Here is a 22,619-nt window from a genome sequence, read left to right as displayed (position 1 = left end):
CAGGCTGGAGTGCAGTGGTGCAATCTCAGCTTACTGCAGCCTCAACCTCCCTGGTTCAAGCAATCCTGCTGCCTTAGCACCCCTGAGTAAGTAGGACTACAGGCACGTGCCACCACGCCCAGCTCATTTTTGTATTTTTGGTAGAGACAGAGTTTCACCATGTTGCCGAGGTTGGTCTTGAACTCTCGGGCTCAAGTGATCCACATGCCTCGACCTCCCAAAGCGCTAGGATTACAGGTGTCAGCCATTGCACGTAGCCTAAATAAATTTAAGAGACCTATCAACCAATCGCAATGGGTAGACTTTATTCTGAGTCTGATTTCAGCTTAAAAAAAAAAAAAAAAGGTGAGATAACAGAAAACTAGAATAGCAACTAGAGATCAGAGGATATTAAGGAATTATTGATTTTTTTTGCTTTATGAATTTTTTAAAGAATCTTTATCTTTTAGAAATACACTTTGAAATGGATTAAGTATGATGATGTCTTGAATATGCTTCAAAATAACAGGAGTGGGGGTGGGAGGGGGAGGGCACAGATGGTACGAGATTGGCAGGGAACTGGGGATTCGGAAGCTGAGTGATGGGTACAAAACATTACACTTTTTTTTTTTTTTTTTTTTTTAAGAGATAGCGTCTCACACTGTCACCTAGGCAGGAGTGTAATGGTACAATCCTAGTTCCCTGTAGCCTTTAACTCCTGAGCTCAAGCGATCCTCCTGCCTCAGCTTCCTGAGTAGCTGGGACTACAGGTATGTGCCACCACACCTGGCTAATTTTTATACTTTTTGTAGAGACAGTCTCTCTGTGTTGCTTTGGCTGGACTCGAACTTCTGGCCTAAAGCAATCCTCCCACTTTGGCCTCCCAAAGCACTGGGATTATAGGTGTGAGTGACCACTTGCACCTGGCCAGCATTACACTATTCTCTCTACCACTGTGTATGAATGTTTCCATAATAGATAATTTGTTTTGTTTTGTTTTTCAGACAGAGTCTCACTCTGTCACCCAGGCTGGAGTGCAGTGGAATGATTTTGGCTGCAACCTCCGCCTCCCAGGTTCAAACAATTCTCCTGCCTCAGCCTCCCAAATAGCTGGGATTACAGGTGCCCACCACCACATCTGGCTGATTTTTATATTTTTTGTAGAGATGGGGTTTCACCATGTTGCCCAGGCTGGTCTTGAACTCCTAACCTCAAGTGATCCACTTGCCTCAGCCTCCTAAAGTGCTGGGGTTATAGGCATGAGCCACTGTGCCTGGCCCATAATAGATAATTTTTTACATCTTCCCCAAATTCCCAAAAATCTGAGTGTCCAACACGGTGGAACTGGTTAAATTATGGCCCAGCCATGTGATGGAGCATTATGCAGCTATGAAAAATGATGGCTCAACATTTAATGATGTGGAAAATAAACCTCATCTCAGTTTCTGAATAAGTCAATGACTTACATAACTGCAAGTGATCTAGGAATTATGAGCTATCAGGAACCTGAGGAGGCAAATAAATCATTAAAATGATAGAACACAAATTGGATATAATTACTACAGCGTAGGCACAAGGAACAGCCCTATAGAAGAAAGAAGGCCATTTCACAGCAGAGCTAATAGAAAGGGGGATTACATCACAGGAAGGCTCTTGTCACTTTGACAAGCTTGTCATGGAAATAACATGACGTGGTGATTTGCAAAAGGGGACTGTGAAAAATTAGACAATGGATCAGCATTCACCATGGGATGTGTCAAGGTACATGTCAAGCATTTCTATGATGGAAATATTGGCCGGGCACAGTGGCCCATGCCTGTAATCCCAGGACTTTGAGAGGCCAAGGCGGGTGGATCACAAGGTCAGGAGTTCAAGACCAGCCTGTCCAACATGGTGAAACCCCATCTCTACTAAAAGTACAAAAATGTGCCAGGTGTGGTGGCGAGCACCTATAATCCCAGCTACTTGGGAGGCTGAGGCACAAGAATTGTTTGAACCCAGGAGACAGAGGTTGCAGTAAGCTGAGATCACGCCACTGCACTCCAGCCTGGGAGACTCCATCTTGGAAAAAAAAGAAAGAAAGAAATATTAATAACAGTGATAGTTCGTTTATAAATTGGCTTTAATTATGTATTTCTGTGTGACTCAGTTTACTGCGTGTGAAGTTTTGTAAGTGTTCAATTATTTTAAAATCACTCTGGACACTAAAATGCTCACTGTGATTATATCTGAGTCATATATAAGGTGGTTTTTAAAAATAAACTTTTTAATTGAGGTTTTCTCATAAAGCATATTTTCTAATGTCTCTTCAGTGAAAAAGGATTTCTTGTGAAAAATAATAATAATAATAAGACGCTTCAAAACAGTGTAGGCTTGGCCAGGCATGGTGGCTCATGCCTGTAGTTCCAGCACTTTGGGAGGCTGAGGTGGGTGAATCACCTAAGGTCAGGAGTTCAAGACCAGACTGGCCAACTTGATGAAACCCTATGTTTACTAAAAATACAAAAAGTAGCCAGGCGCTGTGGTGGCAGGCGCCTATAGTCCCAGCTACTTGGGAAGCTGAGGGAGAATTGCTTGAACACAGGAGGCAGAGGCTGCACTGAGCCGAGATCCCATCACTGCACTCCAGCCTGGGTGATGGAGTGAGACCCTGTCTCAAAAAAAAAAAAAAAAAGGAAAAAGAAACAAAAAAACAGTGTAGACCTCCTAAACAAAACGTCAACAAATCAAATTTTATGATACGTAAAAAAATAACACATCATGGCAAAGTGGAGTTTATTCTAAGAATGCAAGGTGACTTAGCATTCAAAAACCAATCTATGGCTGGGTGCAGTGGCTCACACATGTAATCTCAGCACTTTGGGAGGCTGAGGTAGTAGGATCACTTGAGGTCAAGAGTTCAAGACCAGCCTGGGCAACGCAGTGAGACTCTAGCTCTACACTACAAAAAATAAAAATAAAAAAATTTTTTTAAATTAGCCAGACATGGTGGCAAATGCCTGTGGTCCCAGCTACTTGGAAAGCTGAGGGCTGAGATGGGAGGCTCATTTGAGTCTGGGAGGTCGAGGCTGCAATGAGCCATGACCTGGTGACTGGGTGACAGAGTGAGACCTGGTCGCAGAAAAAAAAAGAAAGAAACAAAAAGAAAAAAGTGATGGATGTCACTTCCAAGATTATGCTATAAAAAGATAGTGGCTTTCATCCTGGCTCTTTCTCTCTTGGAAAGCTCTGAGGGAAGGTGGCAGCCATGTTGTGAAGCAGCCCTGTGCAGGTGTCTACATGGCAAGGGAACAAGGCTGACAAACCACATGAGTGATCTTGGAAGCAGGTCGCTGCCAGCCAAACCTTCAGATGAGACCACTGCCCTGGTCAATGACTGACAAGTATCCCAATTTTCCCAGGACTGAGGAGTTGCCTAGAATGTGGAACTTGTGCTGCTAAATCCAGGATAGACCCAGGCAAACCCTAATGACAACTGAGCTGCATACTCCTGAGAGTCCTTGAGCCAGAGGCACCCAGCTTAACTGTGCCAAATTCCTGTTTGTTCTTAAGCTGCTGTTTGTGATAATGTAATATGTAGCAATGGGTAACTAACCTAGCACGTCACAAATGAGCACATTAAAACGGGTGATACACTTATAATAAGGCATTCAATGTCACTGCTCATCAGAGAAATGCAAAGTAAACTTAGAACAAGTTATTAGTCCATACTCACAAAAATGGCTAAAATTTGAAAAGACAGAGAATACCCAGTGTCGGTGAGGATGTGGAGCAACTGGAACTCTCATACACTACTAGTGGGACTGAAAAACAGCACAACCACTTCGGAAACTGTTGGCTAGTAACTACCAAAGTTAAATATTACATACACCCTATGTCCCAGCAATCCTACCCTTACATATATACCAACAGCAGGCATCCACTGGCTCACCAGGACGTGGACAAGACCTTGGACGTTATTCACACCCACTCTCCACAGACAACATCGAACACTCCACAAACAATAGGTAGGAAAAGCAGGGAGAGGGGAGGAGAAGGCAAGAAGGGAGACAGCTCTCTACCAGCAACAGGGGCCTCTGCTAGGCGTGCTATCATTCTGTGACAGCTAGGAGCTTAGGTCTCCGACCGGCTGCTCAGAGAGGGGATAAGAAATTGCTCTCCCAGGCCCTTGGCCCTGGTTGGGAACTGATTTTCAAAGTGTCTTCCACCCAGGACACTTATTTTCTTTTTCTTTTTTCTTTTTGAGACGGAGTCTCGTTCTGTTGTCCAGGCTGGAGTGCAGTGGCCGGATCTTAGCTCACTGCAAGCTCTGCCTCCCGGGTTTACGCCATTCTCCTGCCTCAGCCTCCTGAGTAGCGGGGACTACAGGCGCCCGTCACCTCACCCGGCTAGTTTTTTTGTATTTTTTAGTAGAGACAGGGTTTCACTGTGTTAGCCAGGATGGTCTCAATCTCCTGGCCTCGTGATCTGTCCGTCTTGGCTTCCCAGAGTGCTGGGATTACAGGCTTGAGCTGCTGCGCCCGGCCTCTTTTTTTTTTTTTTTTGAGATGGAATCTCACTCAGTCACCCAGACTGGAGTGCAGTGGCACGATCTCGGCTCACTACAACCTCCACCTCCTGGGTTCAAGCGATTCTCCTGCCTTAGCCTCCCAAGTAGCTGAGATTACAGGTGCGCACCACCATGCCCGGCTGATTTTTGTATTTTTAGTAGAGAAGGGGTTTCACCATGTTAGTCAGGCTGGTCTTGAACTCCTGACCTGGTGATCCGCCTGCTTCAGCCTCCCAAAGTGCTGGGATTACAGGCGTGAGTCACCGTGCCCGGCCCACCCAGAAAAATTCTGTTCAAGCAAACTCACAGGCTGATCTGGGTCTATAAAAATGATCCAGGCCAGGCACAGTGGCTCACACCTATAATCCCAGCATTTTGGGAGGCCGAGGCGGGCGGATCACAAAGTCAGGAGATTGAGACCACGGTGAAACCCCATCTCCACTAAAAATACAAAAAAATTAGCTTGGCATGGTGGCGGGCGCCTGTAGTCGCAGCTACTCGGGAGGCTGAGGCAGGAGAATGGTGTGAATCCGGGAGGCGGAGCTTGCAGTGAGCCGAGATCGCGCCACTGCACTCCAGCCTGGGCGACAGAACGAGAGTCCGTCTCAAAAAAGAAAAGAAAAAAAAATGATCCAAACATAGGAGCTCTGACCAATTTGAAGGCCCCCCTTCCAGCCTCCTCCTCCCAGCTATGTCCTCACTGGGCTGACCCCAACACCCCCAGAGACCCAGGTCATTACCTGCCAAACCTAGGTGTCCTGCTGCTGGCTCTTCACCCCTGACCCATCCCAGACCCACCCCAGACCCCGAGTCCGTACTCACCCAGCTCCGGCCCGGGACTATACCAGCCCGTCGTAGAGGGACAGCGCCTGCACTATGGACGGGTCTGCCTTGGACCCCTCCTGGAACTCCTGCAGGGTCAGCTTCCCATCGGCATTCTGTGAGCAGAGAGAGGTGGCTGAGGGTGCAGAGCCTCCCAGGAGAGGGCTCTGGACAAGCCCAGCCCAGGGCCGGTCCCAAGAGCCCTTCCAAGGTTAGATCAGGAGGGAAGCAAAGTGGCTCAGGGCCTACAAGCAGCCAGCACCAGACAGACCTCGGCACTCAGGACAGGGTGGCCTTGGGCTGTGGCCCACCTCTCTGCACCTGGGGATGGAGGGTAATTACCTGGCTTCCTCCAGGCACTGGGGTGACAGCTCTGTGCTTGACCACCTGGAAGTGCCCTGTAACTCCACACACGTCATGGTTAATGCTATTAACCTCCATCAATGTGAGTCATCGACAAGGCTGAGAGCCTCATGCAGTTCTCTGGGGTTGCTCTTGGGAGGGCATTTAAACTGCCCCTGGAGCAGCCCACATTGGACCCTGGGAGACCCGACAGGGGGCTGGACATGGCTCAGAAGGAGGCATTTTAGTGGGTCTCTTGGGGAGGGGACGGTTTGGGCCAGAATCCCTCCCCCGGACCATCTCTCAAGGAAGCCCGTGAGACCACAAGAAAAAGGCCACGGAGACCTCCTACTCGACCCCGGGTATCCAGAGAGGGCAAGCGCCGACCACAATGCGGACGAGCACAGCCCAGCCATGCTCGGGGATCGCTGGCTGCGTACAGGACACACACCAAGCACGGCGTGACCCTCAGTGCATGGAACCCTCACGGCCAAGCCAAGAGGAGGGTGCTGCTCTCATCCCCATTTTACTAGTGAGGAAGCTGAGGCTCCATCACCTACCCAGGCCCCAGGGCTGGGAAATGGGGAAGTCAGATTCACACCCCAGTCAGTGTGACTACAGGGTCTGTGCTGTTTCCCAAAATGAGGGAGGAGCAGAGAGGGGGATGGTAACCAGTGCGTGGCCTTGGCCTTAAGCCACGTGGAAGCACACTGCGGGAAACTTATTATTCCGTGCTCCACACACTGTTGATAAATCTTTTTTTTTTTTTTTTTTTTTTTTTGAGACGGACTCTCGTTCTGTTGCCCAGGCTGGAGTGCAGTAGCGTGATCTGGGCTCACTGCAAGCTCCGCCTCCCAGGTTCACGCCATTCTCCTGTCTCAGCCTCCTGAGTAGCTGGGACTACAGGTGCCTGCCACCTCGCCCGGCTAATTTTTTGTATTTTTAGTACAGACAGGCTTTCACCATGTTAGCCAGGATGGTCTCAATCTTCTGACCTCGTGATCCGCCTGCCTCGGCCTCCCAAAGTGCTGGGATTACAGGCGTGAGCCACCGCGCCCGGCCGATAAGTCTTTTGATCATTACCAAGAGTCCAGCTGGGTCTGAAGCCAGTATGTCTCTGCAGCTCCTCCAACATGGGCTAATCTCCCTTTTTTAATTAAGAAAGTACAGGCCTCAGGCTCAAAGTTTTTAGGGCAAACAGCTGTCTCCAGACAGAATATAATAAGCAGCCCTGCGTTACAGGAATTTCTATGATTATTTATTTATGTATTTATTTATTGAGACAGCGTCTCACTCTGTCACCCAGGCTGGAGTGCAATGGCACCATCACGGCTCACTGCAGCCTTGGCTTCCCAGGCTCCAGCCATCCTCCCACTTCAGCCTCCTGAGTGGCTGGGACCAGAGGTGCACACCACCACACCCAGCTAATTTTTGTATTTTTTATGGAGACGGGGTTTCATCACGTTGTCCAGGCTGGTCTCAAACTCACGAGCTCAAGTGATCCACTTGCCTTGGCCTCCCAAAGTGCTGGGATGACAGGTGTGAGCCACTGTGCCCGGCCATTTTATATTATTTTGCTGAAGGCACGTAACACCTGGATTTCCTTAATGTCATTATCTCAAATTTACATGTAAGTTATTTTAGTTTTTAAAAAGTTTGATTTAAAGAAGGATTCCTTACTTTTTTGGAGTCCCTTTTTTTAGGTTTTTATTTTAGGCTCAAGGATCCACGTGCAGGTTTGTTATATAGGTTAATCCTGTGTTGTGGGGGTTTGCTGTACGGACTATTTCGTCACCCATGTGATAAGAACAGTACCTGATAATAGGAGGGTTTCCAGCCTCACCCTCCTCTCACCCTCCACCCTCAAGTAGGCCCCAGGGTCTACGGTTCCTTTTTTAAAAATTTTTTTATTTTATTTTTGAGACAGAATCTCGCTCTTGTTGCCCAGGCTGGAGTGCAGTGTTGGGGTCTGGGGTCGCTCTTGGGAGGGCATTTAAACTGCCCCTGGAGCAGCCCACATTGGACCCTGGGAGACCCGACAGGGGGCTGGACATGGCTCAGAAGGAGGCATTTTAGTGGGTCTCTTGGGGAGGGGACGGTTTGGGCCAGAATCCCTTCCCCGGACCATCTCTCAAGGAAGCCCGTGAGATCACAAGAAAAAGGCCACGGAGACCTCCTACTCGACCTCACTCTCTGCTCACTGCAACCTCCGCCTCCCAGGTTCAAGCAATTCTCATGCCTCAGCCTCCCGAGTAGCTGGGACTACAGGCGCCCGCCACCAGGCCTGGCTAAGTTTTTTTGTATTTTTAGTAGAGACGGGGTTTCACCGTGTTAGCCAGGATGGTCTCGATCTCCTGACCTCGTGATCCGCCCGTCTCAGCCTCCCAAAGTGCTGGGATTACAGGCTTGAGCCACTGTGCCCGGCCGCTGGATTTTTTTTTTTTTTAAGTAGAGACAGGGATTCACCATGTTGGCCAAGCTGGTCTTAAAACTCCTGACCTCAGGTGATTCACCCGCCTCGGCCTCCCCAAAGTGCTGGGATTACAGGTGTGAGCCACCGCGCCTGGCCTCTGGTTCCCTTTAAAGACAGGTTTCTTAACCTTGAGCCTGTGAATAGAAGTCAGCAGGTCTGTGAACTTGGGGGAAAAAAAATCAGTCTTTCTTTTCACTAACCTCTAACTGAAATGTAGGTTTTCCTTTGATGGAAACCTAGGTGGTGGTCTCCAACAGGACCTGCAGTGCCTGTGATCTGTCGATAGTAGGGGTCACAGGTCTTTTCATAACACACCCCAGTTGCTGCAGATATTACAGCTTGCAATTTCGGGGGTTGTTGGACTCACCACCACATCTTAGTGAATGCATTAAGAAAGCAGCTCACAGAATGCTACATCACAGATTCTTTTTTAAAAATACCCTGACAGCTGTTTTCTAAAATAATCAGCTTCCTTTTTGATCTTATGGATTTTATTTTATGCACTTAAAGCCATTATTCTGAGAAGTCCGTAGGCTTCTCCAGAATGCCAAAGGGGTCCACGGCAAACAAACGAAAAAAAGGCTAAGGACTTTGGTTGATTAAAGAAAACATGCTGAGCAAACTGACTTAAGACTCTGGACACTGGATAGGGCTAGCTGCTGAGCCTGGATATGACACATGCCACCTGCCGTGAGCCATGGAGGGGGCTGGCAGCAAAGCCAGGCCCAGCCTCCAGGGACTCCAATTCCTGCCATCGACACTTTGCCTCCCTGGTCCAGGACCAGCCCCGCCCCCACCTCACCTTGTCCATCATGGCAAAGATCCGGTCCACCCTCTTCTCAGGAGTGTTCTCCTCCTCTGGGAGCTCCACAGTATTCCCCTGCAGGGATGGACAAGGCGGGGCTGGGCCCTGGCATTCTGGGCTTAGGGCTATTGGCCACACATTTGCCCCCCAGACCTGGCAGTTTCCAGATGAGGGCCGCCCCCGTCTTCTTTCCCCTCCCCAGCCCTGCCATTCTGCCCTGGAACATCCCACACCCCAGCCCCACTATCTGCCGGCTCCTGCCTGCCTGCCCAGGCAGAGACAAACAGAATGGTTCAGCCAGTGACCCCTGCTTCCACCCTGGGCAGGAGCATGGCTGCATAGCTGCTCGCTCTCTCTCTCTCTCTCTCTCTCTCTCTCTCTCTCTCTGTCACTGGCTTTGCCCCTCCTGCCACCCCTAACCACACAGGACCCAGCCTCTCACCACCATCTGGTAAATGGCATCCACAATGTCCAGCATCTCGTTCCTGGTGATGTAGCCATCGTTGTCCAAGTCGTAGAGCTTGAAGGCCCCTGTAAGCAAGCAGCAGTGCTGAGAGATCCTGGGCTGGGGCAGTGGGGAGGGGTCTTCAACTCGCCCCTCCTCTCTGCACGCCAACATGAAGTCAGTGACTGGATGGCCCACTCCTCATCAGGTCAACTAATATTTACATCAGGATAGATGGGGACAGACAGACAGACAGACACACACACCATTGCAACTAGGCTGGGCGCAGCGGCTCACACCTGTAATCCCAGCACTTTGGGAGGCTGAGGTGAGTGGATTGCCTGAGCCCAGGAGTTTGAGACCAGCCTGGACAACATGGCAAAACCCCGTCTCTACAAAAACACAAAAATTAGCCAGGTATGGTGGTGCACGCCTGTAGTTCCAGCTACTTGGGAGGTTGAGGTGGGAGGATGGCTTGAGCCCAGGAGGTGAAAGTTGCAATAAGCTGAGATTGAGCCACGGCACTCCAGCCTGGATGACAAAGCAATTCTCTCTCTCTCTCTCTCTTTCTCTATCTATATTATATATATTATATATAAATATTTAAAAATGACAGGGCCAGGCACAGTGACTCACCCCTGTAATCCCAGCACTTTGGGAGGCTGAGGCAGGAGGATCGCCTGAGGTCAGGAGTTCGAGAACAGCCTGGCCAACATGGTGAAACCCCGTCTCTACTAAAAATACAAAAATTAGCCAGATGTGGTGGCAGGTGCCTGTAGTTCCAGCTACTTGGGAGGCTGAGGTGGGAGGATGGCTTGAGTTCAGGAGGCGCAGGTTGCAATAAGCCGAGATCGAACTACTGCATTCCAGCCTGGGTGACAGAGCAAGACTTTCTCTCTCTCTCTCTCTCTTGCTCTCTCTCTTGCTCTCGCTTGCTCTGTGTGTGTGTGTGTGTGTGTATAAAATTATATATATATTATACACACACACACACACACACACACATATATATATATAAATTTAAAATAACAGGACCAGGCACGGGGACTCACACCTGTAATCCCAGCACTTTGGGAAGCCGAGGCGGGTGGATCATCTGAGGTCAGGAGTTCAAGACCAGCCTGGCCAACATAGCGAAACCCCATTTCTACTAAAAATACAAAAATTAGCTAGGTGTGATGGTGCGTGCCTGTAATCCCAGCTACTTGGGAGGCTGAGGCAGGAGAATTGCTTGAACCCGGGAGGCGGAGATTGCAGTGAGCTGAGATCATGCCATTGCATTCCAGCCTGGGTGACAGAGTGAGACTCTGTCTATAAATAAATAAATAAATAAATAATAAAATAAAATAAAGGGATGGGGCATTGGGCTTCCGGGGTTGAGGCCTCAGTGGCTGGAGCTGAGTGCGTGGAAGAGTCGGGGGCCTGGATGTGGCCCAGAGGAGCTCCCCTCTCCTTCCCCCGACTCCAGTCCCCGCCTCCTCCCCACAGTCCACTCTGATCCCACAATTATGCTGCGGCCCGCTACAGTCAACATTAGAAAATAAAATAGTGTATCGGGAGGAGGAGCTTTTGCATAAATAAAATTCTCTTTTATTTCTTAAAAAAAAAAAAAAAAAGAAAGAAAGAAAAAGAAACTGCAGGGTCTTCTCACTGCCAATGGAATGAAGTGTGAAAGTCTTATCCAGCAGGGAGCTCTGGCCAGCTGGTTTCCATCTTCCCTCCCCTCCATGCACCCTGCGTTCCTGCTAATGCCGCCAGGGGCATGCACAACTTCCCCTCCCATCTCCCTCTCAGCCTCCCTCCACCGGGCCTCGCACACGCGGGCCTCCTGACTGGAGCCTTACACACCCTCGCCAGCTCCTCTCATTCCCAGCTCTGCGCCTGCCAGGCAGGTCCTCCCCTGCTCATGACTCCCTCTCTCCTCCTCGTCTGCAGTTGCCTGAGTTTGTTTTTTTTTTTTTTTTTTTTTAAATCCTGCTGCCACTCTAGACTGGTCGCCCTGAGAGCAGGGACCCATCTACATTGTCTATCTTATCCCCTAGTGGATCCCTGGTACCAACACGTGGCTGCGTTCAGACGTTATTTGGTGAATGAATGAATGGGCAAGTGAATGAGTGTAAGCAAGAATGAAAGCAATGGCTATGAAAGAGGTGGGTCCGCCACTGAACTTGGGTCTTGGGTCCCCACTGCCCCTCCTGCTGCCCAGGTCTGCACCTGCCTGAATGCAGCCAAGGCTCCTGCCAGCCTCTGCCCCCAGCCCTCCCTGTCCACCTGCCTCAGTGAGCCTCCTTCTGCTGCTGGTCGCCTCCAGGAAACCCTCCCACCTGGAAGCACAGATGTCTGTGCTGCTCTCTGAACCCTGGACCGTCGGCCTGGCCTAGTTACGTGGTTATGTGAGGGCCACCTGCCCAGGGCCCAGGCCTGCCCTCTGCAGACGCAGCTGGGACGCCATCTGTGGTCACTACGGTGGGTGTCTGGCACCCCTGCCTGGTGAGGGCCGAGGGCTGCCTCTCTCTGACCTGAGCCCTCCAGCTGCTGCCCCACAGGGCCAAGGGGGCAGGACTTACATCGCAGCTTCTCATCCAGGGTTCCCCGCGAGGTCACCGACAGCGCCTGGATGAACTCGGAGAACTCGATTCGCCCGTCCTGACCGGAGAGAGAGAGGGGATGGCCTCGGTCAGTGCCAGCCAGGCCACTGGGTCAGGCTGAATCTCGGGGACGGGCAAGGGGCAATCGCAGGCTCCAGACATCGTGCCCAGTGGACATTCAGGTGGAGAGGACAGGCTTGAAGGAATGGGGGGCGAGAGGCGAGGAGAGGGTAGGGAGCAGAGGCTGGGGGACTGTGTCGGGGGTTAGAAGTGGGAGAGGCCAGGAAGGAGGCACAGGAAGAAGGGCTGAGGCTGAACGGAGAGGCTGACTCCACTCCTGATGGGAGAAGGTGCCAGAAGCACCAACGCCTGCGCTCCTCTCAGCAACAGCCTGGAAGCCCCTCGGCCTAGAGCTGTGGGCTCACGGGCTTCTGCAGAGGGAAGGCCGCTGCAGGTTGTTTAACTCCACCTCTTATTTGCAAATGAAGAAACTGAGGCCCAAGAAAGGAAGAGCCCTTCCCAGGGTCAGGAATGTGACTCCCAGCCTGGGGGTACCTGGGAGAAGCTGGGGGTGGGATAAAATAGAAACCTCTGTGGTGCCAGCAGCAGGGGGTACAGAGACAAGTGACAGTAAGTCCACCCTCAAATGCTACTGCAGGACAAATCAGGGTCAACGCAGATAACCCAACAGCTGTGGGTGCAGCCGCTGCCCGGAGGTGACACAAGCTACCACATGGTAAGTCTTGAAAACATGATGCTGGGTGGAAAAAGCCAGGAACAAAAGATCCTATAGCTTATGATTCTCAGAGCCTCAGTTTCCTGACCTACAAAATGGGTATTAAAATACCCAGCTTGTAAGACCTCATTAAAAATAATCCATGTATGGCTGGACATAGTGGCTCACACCTATAATCCCAGCACTTTGGGAGGCCAAGGCGGGTGGATCATCTGAGGTCAGGAGTTCGAGACCAGCCTGGGCAATACGGTGAAACTCCATGTCTACTAAAAATAAAAAAAATTAGCCAGGTGTGGTGATGGGCGCCTGTAATCCCAGCTACTCAGGAGGCTGAGGCAGAGGAATCGCTTGAACCCAGGAGGTGGAGGTTGCAGTGAATCGAGATTGCACCATTGCACTCCGGTCTGGGTGACACAGCGAGCCTCTGTCTCAAACAAACAAAAAAAAAAAGAATCCACGCAAAGAGCTTACACATAGTAAACGTTCAGGAAATATTGGTTATTATTATTAATCCTGTTATCATGGGAGTTACTTGCATTTTATGCTTGTAAGAGAAATGTCAGGGTGTACATGTGTATACATGCATGTGTGTGCACTATATACATATGCATATGTGTATATGTCTCTCTGTGTGTACACGTGTGTGCACCTGCAAGTCCATGCATTGTGTGCATATGTGTGTGTTTGCGTGCACTGTATGAATACACAGGTGTGTTTGCATGTGTGGCTGCATCTCCATGTATGTGTGCCCACATGTGTGCATGGCATTCATCTGCATGTGCACATACACGTCTGTGTGAGAGCTTGGATGTGCATGTCAGCACATGTGTGGGTGTACATATGTGTGCACGCATGTGCATGCATTTGGATGCATCTGTGTTTATTGTGTGTGTCTGCATGTGTACATGTGCATGCATTTATGTGTGACTGTGTATCTGTGTGCACTGGTGTGTGTGTTCCTTCTCTAGAAGGGAACATCGGCAGGAGAGAGTGGGTGTGGAGGCGCTGCGGGTACCCACAGGAGCTGAGCCAGCTGCCGCAGGAGGGAAAAGGCTCCAGGTTGACGCAGGCCCCATCAATCCCCAGCTCACCTTGTTTTCATCAAAGACGTTGAAAACAAACGTGGCAAACTTGGTGGGGTCTCCGAACGGGAAGAACTGCTTGTAGATCTTCTGGAAGCCCGCCGCATCCAGCTGCCCACTGGGGCAGTCCTTGATGAAGCCTTTGTACCTGGAGGCAGCAGACCAGGCCAGAGAGGGTAAAGGAGATGCCAACATCACCCACCCACCAACATCGCCCAGGAAAGGAAAGCTGTGGCTCCTTGTCCAAAGAGATGGTGCCACATGGGGCCGTGGGCACAGACCAGGACTTGATAGGCACAGGCGCAGTGACTTGATAGGCACTAGCGGAGTGACTTTGGATACAGACTTCACCTCTCCTAGCCTCGTCTGCATAAGGGGGTTACGAACTGACAAAGGAATTAACCCAGATACTGCACACAGAGTGAGCACTTGGCCACCCAACCCTGTGCTCCACCTGAGGGGTCTAAAACGAGAGTCACATGAACGGCCTCCCCGAAGCCGCAGGCCTGCACGAGACCCTCCCACCTCCCCAGCTTCTCCGCTGAGCCCCTCCTGACATCAGGCTGGGTGGGCCGCTGCTGGTGCTGGTGGGTAGACCACCATATGGAGCCGGCAGGTGGCTCCTCCCACATGCCCACACCCCGCCCCTCAGCCTCTGTTCCCAGGGAACTTAGTAAACAGCATGGGGGGACCCTGGCTGTTCCAACTGGACTTGTCCACCCTGCAGCCCCGGTGTCCAGCACAAAACCCTCCAGACTCCTAGACGACTGACGCCGGGAAGGCTTTGCACTCGCAATCCCAGGCCAAATCTCTGCCATTCACTGTACAGCCTCGAGCAAATGCCCTCGCCCGTCTGAGCCTCAGTTTCCTCATCCATAAAAAGGGATGGTTCTCACACCCCTCTTGTTGGTATCAGGGGACATGGTGCATGTAACCACAGGGCTCAGCACAAAAACGAGTCAAGAGTGTGATCTTTAGAACTGTGAACTTAAATATGTGTTGTTCTAAACCAATTCACAAGCTGGGTCCTGTCGGCAGTTTAACTGCCCCTCCCACCCCACCTCCAGGGAAACACGTGCTCCTCCGAGGACGAGGACGACTGCTTCCACAACAGCAAGCCAGAGAGAGGTCAGCTGTCACCAACACCAGCTATCACCTTTGCAGGGCCTGACCCGACTGGGAACTCTGCACACCTTATTCTCCTAGAATGCCCCTAACAGCCCTGTGAGAAGGTACTATGAGGAAGCTTTTTTTTTTTTTTTTTTTTTGAGATAGAGTCTTACTCTGTCGCCCAGGCTGGAGTGCAGTGGCAGGATCTCAGCTCACTGCAACCTCCACCTCCTGGGTTCAAGTGATTCTCCTGCCTCAGCCTCCCACGCAGCTGGGATTACAGGCATGCACCACAACACGCAGCTAATTTTTGTAGTTTTAGTAGAGACAGGGTTTTGCCATGGTGGCCAGGCTGGTCTCGAACCCTTGACCTCAGGAGATCTGCCCGCCTCGGCCTCCCAAAGTGCTGGGATGACAGGTGTGAGCCACAGTGCCCGGCCGAGGAAGCCCATTTTACAGCTGAAGAAACAGGCTCAGAGAGAGGAAGACATTTGCAAGTCCTCGAGCCCAGACTACAACAGAGGTGGGATCAAAGGTGAATGCCACAGAGGCCGATGCTCAGAAAAGCCAGATCACCAAAGACTTTCACACAGTCCCACTGTCCCCCATTTTAATGTGACTTACACAAAGCCTCCACCCTTCCCTCAGACATCGGAGAGGGTTCTGGGAGAACCGTGCATGGTGTGTGAGGCGCTGTGATTAGGGCCCATACAGAGAGGATGCACATGGAAAAGTCACCGTCCACCACCCCAGTGAAGATTAATCTAAGGGACTGGAATGGACCCTGGGCACACAAGGACTTGAAGGGACATGTGGGGCACCCAGGGATGGCACCCTGAAAATTCTGCAGCCTGAATGGTGAAGCTCAGGCACCCAGCCTCCTGCCAGTACTGTGGCTGCTGCCGCCGGAGTGAAGGCGGTTGAGGGGAGGAGGAGGATGGGGGAGGGCAGAGAAGATGGAGCAGGATGTGGGAGGAAGGGCAGTTCTTCTTGAGTCAGACCACAGCAGGCTCATGACCATCCCAACAGCGCCCACAGCAAGCAGGAGGCCGTGGACAGGCCAGCCCTCTGCACCTTTCCCTGTCCCCACCCCAGAACACCTTGAAGGGCACTAGAGGCCCAGGGTGGTAGGTCCTGGCTCAAGAACCACAGGCCTTTGTAACAGCCCATGATAGCAGCCCAAACCCCAGCACTGTGCTGACAGGGTGGTTCCCCTGGCAGGTCGGCCCAACCATCCCATTTCACAGATGCGGGCACTGAGGCACAAAGAGATCAGGTCCACAGCAACGCGTGAGACTCGGAGCCCACCCTGCCTGTCCTGTCCTCTGCCCTGCCAGCCAGTGTGCGACCCCAGCATCCGTCCCTCCCATGCATGTGATGTCCGCAGGCCCACCCAGAATCCCTGCAGCCTGGCAGGACTCTCGGGGTCTACTGACCTCTGCTCAGCCCTGAGGTCTGTTCTGAGCTCCTGCTTGGATCAGCCAAGCAAGAAGGAAGCAAAGCACATGGATCTCAAGTCCCTTCCCACAGCAGGAGGAAGGGACCCAGCCACCCCGCTCCTGGCCCTTAAAGCTGCCTTCTCTCTGCTTTTGAGTTTCTTCTGTTTCAGCCTGGCCCATGACCCCAGACCCCCAGGCCAAGATGGGCCCCTGGGCAGGAGAGGGAACATGCCTGGCACCAGGACTTAATGACCCATGTGGGGGCACACCCAGCTGTCACCAGACCTCTCTGGATGCCAGGTGGTTCCTTCTTCTTCGTGCAAACCTTCTAACTTATCCACAATGACTCTGTGTTACTTGAGTGATTCTAAAAGGTTATTAAAAACAATAAAGACAAAACAAAAGGCACCCAAAAGCATCCCTGCAGATGGCTCACAAGGGACTGCTCTAAGGAGACGGAGGCTGTGCACAGCGCCAGCACAGTGAGCAGCTGTGGAAGGCTGGCAGTGAAGGTCTTTGCAGAGGGAAACCGGCTTCAGTGGGGAGCCTTTGGGGGCCTATCCGGTTACCCCTGCAGAGGTTATCACTGTGGGGTCCCAGCTCCCTTCTGTGCCATTAGCAGGGGCCCCAAGAAGCCCCCCACGAGGCAATGCCCATGAGAGGGTGCCCAGCCTGATGTTCCAGCTTCCTCCTGCCCAACACCCCATACTCCACACCCAGACTTCAGACAGGCTCCTCTGTCTCCTTGACAGGAAGAGAAGTCCTCCTCTTCTCACTTGGCCTCAACCTGTCCCCTGGCTCCGGCCTGCCTGGCCCAGCTGTAGCAAGCATCCTAAGTCAGTGTAGCCAGAATCCCCACCCCCACAATATCTGATCAAGTTCCTCGTCCCCGCTTCATGTGTGAGTCCTCATCCGGCCTCCAGCATCAGCCTGACCAGTCAGTTCAGCAGGAATTGCCTGCCCTGGAGGCCTCCTCTTAGTTTCCATCCACTGACCCCTCACCTGTTCATTGGCTGTGAAGCCTCACTTTTCCTCGCATTTGGAGCTGAGTCCACTCTCTCCCGGGTTGTGATAGTCCTGACACCTATTGCAAGAGTCCCAAACGAAGCCTTCCTGGCCATTTTAAGAAGCCTCGGAATCTCGCTTTCTTTAACATGGGCCCATCCAGTGTCCTGCCAGGCCCCAGCTTAGATGCTGCTTCTTTCAGGAAGGCGGCCCAGCCCCAGGTCTGAGGCCTCGGGACCTCCTCTGCACCCCTGCCCACTCGTCCGTCCCAGCAGAGAGTGGACCACGCTCTACCATATGTGCCTCCAGGTCAGTCGCCCCCTGACACTGCCATGCCCTGATGACCCGCATGAGGCCTGGCATGAAACATGGACCTGGGGCATGTTTGTCTGGTGAGGTGAATGAATAAACACACAAACTGCCAGGCAGGGGCGGAGGGAGCAAGAGCCCAGTTGGTGTCTGGCTCCTTCTTCCTGAGCCCCACGGAACAGGGACATCCAGAGACCCTGGCAGAGACCTAAGAGCTCTGTGGGCACAGTTAGAAAACCACTGATGTGTGGCCAGGCGTGGTGGCTCATGCCTATAATCCCAGCACTTTGGGAGGCAGAGGTGGGCAGATCATTTGAGGTCAGGAATTTGAGACCAGCCTGGACAACATGGTGAAACCCCATGTCTACTAAATACACAAAAATTAGCCAGGCCTGATAGCAGATGTCTGCTGTAATCCCAGCTACTCGGGAGGCTGAGGCAGGAGAATCACTTGAACCCGGGAGGCGGAGGTTGCAGTGAGCCGAGATCACACCACTGTACTCCAGCCTGGGCGATAAAGTGAGACTCCATCTCAAAAAAACAAAAGAAAAGAAAAGAAAATCAGTGATGTGCTCCCACCCTCTATGTATGGAGATAGGCCCAGAGAGGGAGAGAGACAGGCTGAAAGTCACACAGCAAGTCACCAACAGAAACAAGGCTCAGACCCAGGGCTCCTGCCTCCCAGGCTCCCTCCCTGCCTCACCCACCCCTCCAGCAAGCCAGGCTGCACCGCCTCCGTGTAAGCGCATGGGTAAAGCGACTGCTACCCAAACATTACGTAACCCCCTCTTCATCATCAGAAGGTGGAGGAGGGAGCCTGCCTCAACTGGAGCAGAGAGACGGAATGGGGGGGTCTGAACCTTCCCAGACACCCCAGCCGCCCCCAGGCCTCTACCACCCTGCAAATCACAGCTCTGAGGCTGGGATTTCACGCCATGGTCCCAGCCTGACGTGCCACCCATCTGCCACCAGCTGGCTGAGTCAGGACCCCCTGAAGCACACCCCCTCTTGCAGTGAGCACCCGAGTGAGATGCTGGCTTATGATGAAGATCATGCCCAATAATTCTGTCCCCAGGATGCCTGAGATATGTGACTCCATCCCCCACCCCTGGTCCAGGGTCAGGTTCCCACAGGCCCCGGCCTCCTCCTTCCCCTCCTGCCAGTCCCTCCCTCTCCCCTTCAGACAGGCTGCCGCCAGGCCTGCTCTGGTGCCGGGACACGGGCCTGTGCCCCTGGCCTGGCCCTAAGCTGTCGTGCTGGGGGAGGACTCTAAGCAAACCCCTTCCCCACAGCGCCCCTCAGTTTCCCTGTGAGTAAAGTAAGTGGCTCATACGAGATCAGAGTTTCCCCACCCCAGCACTCCGGACATTCAGGGCCAGGTCTTTGTCGTGGAGGCCTGTCCTGTGCGTAGTAGACGTTTAGCAGCATCTCCAGCCTCTACCGGACAGATGCCAGTAGCACCCCCTGCCCAGGTTAGGACAATCCCAAGTGTCTCCAGACATTGCCAAATATCCCCTTGGGGGCAGAACCATTCAGGTTGAGAACTACTGGACCAGATGGTCTCTGGGGACTCCTACGAGCTCAGGGGATCCACCATAAGCATCTGTGATTCTAACAGCTATTCAGGAGACCTGAGAGCCAGGCACGGGGCTCTGCGCTTTCCAGGTATGATTCTGTCCCATTGTCCCAACGTCCAGGAGGCGAGGCCAATCCCGCCCACTTTACCAATGGAGAAACTAAGGTTTCTAGAGGTGAAGGCCCCTCCTGGCTCAGGGCGTCCATGTGGATGTCTTCTGCATGGTCTGCTCTTCCCCCTCCTCCTCACCTGCCTGACTCCGCTCACCGCTTCCTTCTCGGCACCACAGCATCTCCCTGAGAGAAGCCCCTCTGGTGACCCCAGGCTGAGTCACACTCCAGGACACACTCCCAGCACCCCATCCCCTGGCTGGGCCTTGGTGGCACCTCGAGCAGCTGTGCCTCAGGAATGATTTGAGTGACTTGTGTAGTGACAGGCCAGTGCCTCGTATGGGCCGTTGAGGCAGGAACCCTATCTTCTAGTTCACCTCCAAACCTGCACCACCCACTTCTGTGCCTGGCAAACATAGTAGCCGCTCAGTTAATGTCAGAGTCACACAGCTAGCCAACAAGGTAGCCGGGACCAGAGCCCAGACTCTAGAATGGGAGCTGCCTCTGAGCTTGGTATCGGGAAGGGGAGAGAGGGGCCGGCTCTCCTGGCTCTGCCCACCTCTCTGACAGCTCGGTGGAGGCCGAAAGTCCTCCATAGGGCTGTTTTCTTCCATATCTTCTGCTTGATTTCAGACCCACAGTGGAAGGGACAGGAGTCCCAGCATCATTGCTGGCTCAGGCCAGGCCGGGGCAGGGGAGTAGAGATGGCACCAGGAGCAACCTGTTATCCCGAGTCTCCCTGCAGACTGGCAACTCAAGGTGCTCAGCATGGTCAGGGGTTCAGGGCAGGATCTTGGAGACCAGCCCCAGCATCTTCAGGCTCCAGAGGATGGATGGCTCTGAGGGTCCACCGTGCAGGCCCCCAACTTCAGACAGGTGCTTCATGTGTGCAAGAGAAAGGGGTGGCAGAGGGGTCCCTATGACTATCATTATGATTGGGAATCTCCGTGATTATTTTCACTGGTGGCATTGAGCATGCAGGAACTCTGTAATATAAAACAGGAGGCCGGGTGGGGTGGCTCACACCTGGAATCCCAGCACTTTGGGAGGCCGAAGCGGGAGGATCACTTGAGCCCAGGAATTTGAGACCAGCCCGGGCAACAAAGCGAGACCCCATCTCTCCATAAAAAAAAAGAAAAAAAAAAAAAATTAGTGGAGCCGGGTGCGGTGGCTTGTGTTTGTCCTCCTAGCTGCTTGGGAGGCTGAGGGAGGACGGTCCCTTGAGCCCAAAAGTTTGAGGTTGCGGTGAACTATGATCACACCACTATGCTCCAGCCTGGGCAACAAAGCCAGACCCTGTCTCAAAAGAAAAAATAGAAAGAAAGAAAGAAAAAGGTGTTGAATTTTTTTTGTTTGTTTTAAGTTTAAGAAACTGAAAAAGAAGGGCTCAAGCTTCAGTCCTGGCTTGATCTTGCCCCACTCTTGACCTGTGTGTGACCTGAGGCAGGTGACGGCTCCCCTCAGAGCCTTGATTTCCTCATCTGTGAGGTGACAGCCAATCTTACACCTTTCTTTCAGGCCCCTGAGTAGGCCTGGACAAATAAGCTGAGACTGTTAACACCACAGGATGTCCTGAGCACTGGCCATGCCGCAAGCCCTGATCTATGATCTTCCGCAATACCAGAGCCAGCGGCCGGGGACAGCCCAACCCCTGTTACCTCGTCCCACCAGCTGTCCCAAGAGGAAGGGTCTACCATACCCTCCCGAGTCCCCCACTCTGGCCCCATGGGAAGTCCTTCCCTTTCCCAAGACTGAGTCTCGCTCTGTCGCCTAGGCTGGAGTGCAGGGGTGCAATCCTCACTCACTGCAACTTCCACCTCCCAGGTTCAAGCAATTCTCCGGCCTCAGCCGCCTGAGTGGCTGGGACTACAGACACCCACCACCACCACGTCCAGCTAAGTTTTGTATTTTCAGTAGAGACGGGGTTTCATCATGTTGGCCAGGCTGGTCTTGAATTCCTGACCTCATGATCTGGCCGCCTCGACCTCCCAAAGTGCTGGGATTACAGGCGTGAGCCACTGCGCCTGGCCATGAAGTCCTTCTTAACACCCAATCTCCTAGTACATGGAGTACATGGGCAGAAAAGTACGAAGATCCCTCACTGCCCCTCCCCACCCAGTAACTCAGTCCAAGATGCGTATGCAGAGGCCACACCTCACACAACCTTGTTCATGAACAGGGTCTTAACTCTTTGGGGTTCAGAGACCCCTTTGGGGATTAGAGAAGAGCCATGGCGCCGGGCCTCAGAGGCAGGCCCAGGCTATGAAGAACGGGGCCTGCGATCCCCAGCCACAGGAAGCCGAGGTTTCTGATACGGTTGACTGTGTTTGGGAACCAGCTCTTCAAGACAGGGTAGAGATGAGAAAAGAAAATCCTAGATTCAACAACGGCGTTCTTACACTTCTTTAAAAGGGAAGGGGGAAGGGAAGAAAAGAAATCTGTCATTTCATAAAAATCCTGAAAGCTGACTGCCACTTGCAAAACAGTACCCACTCCAGCGCTGGGGCTCCTCCCACACCTCCCACCTTCTCTTCCCCACCACAGCGCCAGGCTGGGTGAATGCCCTCGTCCACCAGGAGACTCCAAGTACCTCGCCCCCTCAGTCCCTGATGCCCCCCAGCAACCAGCACTGGCTTGGCATAAAGTAGGTGCTCAGTAAAGATGTACCGAATGGATCAGTGAACAAATGAATGAATGATTGAATGCTCCCAGAACACACGGGTCCAACTCCAGTTTGGCTTCTAGTTCTCTGAGGGCCTGAGAAAGCCCCCACACTGCTGGACTTCAGTCTCCCAAAAGCCCTGGTCCTCTAGGACTTCCCCTGAATTCGCCACTCTCAGCTCCTGCAGGTTCCTGTCCTCTGGGATCCTGCTAGGAGGCCAGCCCTGCATCTCCTGCCATGCTGATGATACTGCAGCAGCTGCTCTCTGCAGTGCAAAAGGTGGGACAGAGATTGCTAGACGGATAAATCATAAAGCATAACCCCAAGCTGCAATCAGCCAGGCGCAGCAGGGACGGGCGCAGCAGCAGGCTCGGCAAATTATTCTCCCATTATCTCTTCAAACAACTCCCTCCAGTGGCATGCCCCTCCCCACACTCCCTTGAGACGTGGAGTAGGGTCCCAAACAGCCATGAGATGGTTCCTCTTCCTTTCCCTTCCCCCCAGTAGCCTCCGGTTTTACGGGTTTCCCAGAGCGAGAAAGCAAGAAGCCGGCAGGTCTGAGCCCTAATACTCGGGACCACGGAGGC

At 52.5% G+C, this 22,619-nt stretch overlaps 1 protein-coding gene across 1 annotated transcript in view; it reads right to left on the bottom strand.

Moving 5' to 3' along the window:
• NCS1 (neuronal calcium sensor 1) overlaps nucleotides 1-22,619 on the bottom strand; it is a 66,575-nt gene that overhangs the window by 5,610 nt on the left and 38,346 nt on the right. Inside the window, exons 3-7 of the mRNA XM_033193913.1 lie at nucleotides 13,831-13,969; nucleotides 11,983-12,061; nucleotides 9,413-9,501; nucleotides 8,968-9,045; nucleotides 5,351-5,466 (exon numbers count right to left, since the gene is read on the bottom strand). Of these exons, the coding sequence (XP_033049804.1) occupies nucleotides 5,368-5,466; nucleotides 8,968-9,045; nucleotides 9,413-9,501; nucleotides 11,983-12,061; nucleotides 13,831-13,969 (484 nt within the window). The 3' untranslated portion in view covers nucleotides 5,351-5,367. The remainder of the gene's footprint in view (nucleotides 1-5,350; nucleotides 5,467-8,967; nucleotides 9,046-9,412; nucleotides 9,502-11,982; nucleotides 12,062-13,830; nucleotides 13,970-22,619) is intronic.

Source organism: Trachypithecus francoisi, unplaced genomic scaffold (assembly GCF_009764315.1).
Source record: "Trachypithecus francoisi isolate TF-2019V2 unplaced genomic scaffold, Tfra_2.0 Contig01585, whole genome shotgun sequence".
NCBI lineage: Eukaryota > Metazoa > Chordata > Mammalia > Primates > Cercopithecidae > Trachypithecus > Trachypithecus francoisi.
The sequence above is the reverse complement of the archived record's forward strand: the minus strand, read 5'-3'. Positions and strand labels throughout refer to the sequence as shown.